Source organism: Plasmodium reichenowi, chromosome 5 (genome assembly GCF_001601855.1).
Source record: "Plasmodium reichenowi strain SY57 chromosome 5, whole genome shotgun sequence".
Taxonomy (NCBI): Eukaryota; Apicomplexa; class Aconoidasida; order Haemosporida; family Plasmodiidae; genus Plasmodium; species Plasmodium reichenowi.
The window spans coordinates 171,778-174,277 of record NC_033650.1 but is presented as its reverse complement, the minus strand read 5'-3'; the positions used below and the strand labels follow the sequence as shown (position 1 = coordinate 174,277).

The window sequence follows — 2,500 nt, the reverse complement described above, 5'->3', positions numbered from 1 at the left end:
AAAAATAAGAGCGGTACATTGAGGTTTATTCAATCTGATTATAAGAGTATTAATTTTACTAGGATTATATTCTGCATTCCTTATAGAAACCGCAACTAAACGTAAATTAATATCTATGCACAAATTAGCTGATGATATTATATTATGTATATTTAAAGATATATTTTTATGAACTAGTTTATTTTTTAAATCATCTGATTTTTCTTTTTCATTATTATCATATTCTGATGTATAATGTGCAGACACAACATTATCTTGGTTTATTTTTTCTAAAAATAATTGGTCTTGTTCTAAAAAATTCATATCAAAAATATTATTATTATAACTATTATTACAGTTATTTTTTATGGGATCATTACTTTTTATATTATCCATTTCTTTATTTATTATGTTCAATATATCGTTTTCATAATTTTGTTCTTCATAAGCATGGATGTTATCCCCATGGATTGATCCTTCACGTTCATTATTATTACAATCATTATGGTAATCATTATGGTGATCATTCAGGTAATCATTAAGGTAATCATTATGGTAATCATTATGGTAATCTTTATCTTTTTTTTTGTCTTTTTCTTTTTCTTCTTTATGCATTATGTCATAATATATAAATATATATATAAAAAAAAAAATATATATATATATATATATATATATTTTTAATGCATTATAAATATATTATTATTATAAAAAATTCCTCATATAAAATATATACATATATATATATATATATTTATATATATATGTATGTATAATAATTTATTCTTAATAAAGAAATTATATCCTAATTAATTTATATATATATATATCTATCTATCTGCTCATAAATAATAAAAAAACAAAATTATTTTATTGGGGGCACAGAAATATTTATAAATTTTATATATAATATTTATTTAATTATAATATAAATTTTTTTTTTTTCTGAATATTTAATTTTAAAGTAATGAAAAAATATTATTATATATTAATAAAATAAAAAAAATAAAATAAAAAAAAAAATAAAAAATAAAAAAAACAAAATATATTATATATTATATATTATATATATAATAATAACAATATAGTCTTATGTATTATTATATTTTTATTTATAGGTTTTACCAATAAATACCTATAATAATATTATTACATACATATATTTTTTATATATATATATATTATAATTTTTTTTATGCTATATGGATAAAAATCCAAATTAAAATGTTCTACATAAAAATTATTTCATTTTCAAGAAGATGGGATATTATATATAAATATAAAATATGTAAAATGTTACATTACATTTTATATTATATTATATTTAAAAAAAGAAATTATTTTATTTAATATATTTTATAAAAATTTTCTTTTTATATTCATAAATTAATATATAAATTATAAGATATTATATATAATTATATGAATATAAAATGAATAAATCCATCATCTTATATTGAGTTCGTTCGTTTTTCATTTGTTTATAAAACAGTTTTTTTGAAAGAAAAATTGTATATATATATGTATATATATATATATATATATGTAATTTTTTAATATTTTTATTTAATTTTTCAATTTGTTTTTTTGTTTTGCTTTTTATATTACGATGAGAATAGAAAAGTGTTGGTATTGTTCAGGCAATATATATCCAGGTAACGAACTAAAAAATTAAATAAAATAAATAAAAATATATATATATATATATATATATATATATATATATGTAACAAATAAATGGAAAACATAAAATATAAATATATACATATATACATATGTACATATATATATATTTATATTTATATTTATTGTTTATTTTTTTTTTTTTTAGGGCATGGTATATTTTTCATACGAAATGATTGTAATGTTTTTAAATTTTGTAGAAGTAAATGTCACAAACATTTTAAAGCTAAACACAATCCTCGTAAAGTAAAGTGGACTAAGATATACAGAAAAGAAAGGAATAAAGAATTAAGTTATGATAAAACGTTTGATTTTGAAAAGATTAGAAATGAACCTATTAAGTATGATAGAGATATATATATAAAAACTATTAACGCAATAAAAAAAATTGATACAATTAAAGAGAAAAGGAAAATGAGATTTTATAAAAATCGTATTATAGAAGCGTCTGATAAAAATATGAACTTATCATTAAATTATATTAAGAAGAATCCATTACTTCTGAAAAATACAGAGTATGAAAATGTTATACAAGAATTAACTTTAAATAAACAAGAACGAGATGATACATTAATAATTAAAAATACGTTTGAAGATGATCATATTATATTTACTAAAAATAATCAAGATATCAAATATAAAGCAGATATAACTACCATCTCAGATAAGGAGGTAAAAAAAGACCCAACAAAAAAAGCAAAAAGAAAATTAATATATATATATATATATGTATATAATATATATGTTTAAAATGTATATGTATATGTGCATATATGTCATTATTTAATATTTTTCATATCTCTTTTTTTTTTTTTTTTTTTTTTTTTTTTTTTTTTTT

At 16.2% G+C, this 2,500-nt stretch overlaps 2 protein-coding genes across 2 annotated transcripts in view; one reads left to right on the top strand and one right to left on the bottom strand.

Annotated features, from left to right (window-relative positions):
- Positions 1–594, bottom strand: part of PRSY57_0505400 (TATA-box binding protein, putative) — a gene marked incomplete at both ends in the record, with an annotated part of 978 nt that extends 384 nt beyond the window's left edge. The window contains one exon of the mRNA XM_012906126.2: positions 1–594. This exon is cut by the window's left edge and continues 384 nt beyond it. Coding sequence (XP_012761580.2) covers positions 1–594 — 594 coding nt within the window.
- Positions 595–1,588: 994 nt separating this feature from the next.
- Positions 1,589–2,500, top strand: part of PRSY57_0505300 (60S ribosomal subunit protein L24-2, putative) — a gene marked incomplete at both ends in the record, with an annotated part of 1,345 nt that continues 433 nt past the window's right edge. Inside the window, 2 exons of the mRNA XM_020114541.1 lie at positions 1,589–1,634; positions 1,811–2,334. Of these exons, the coding sequence (XP_019970719.1) occupies positions 1,589–1,634; positions 1,811–2,334 (570 nt within the window). Of the gene's footprint in view, positions 1,635–1,810 lie in introns of the transcript that reaches the window.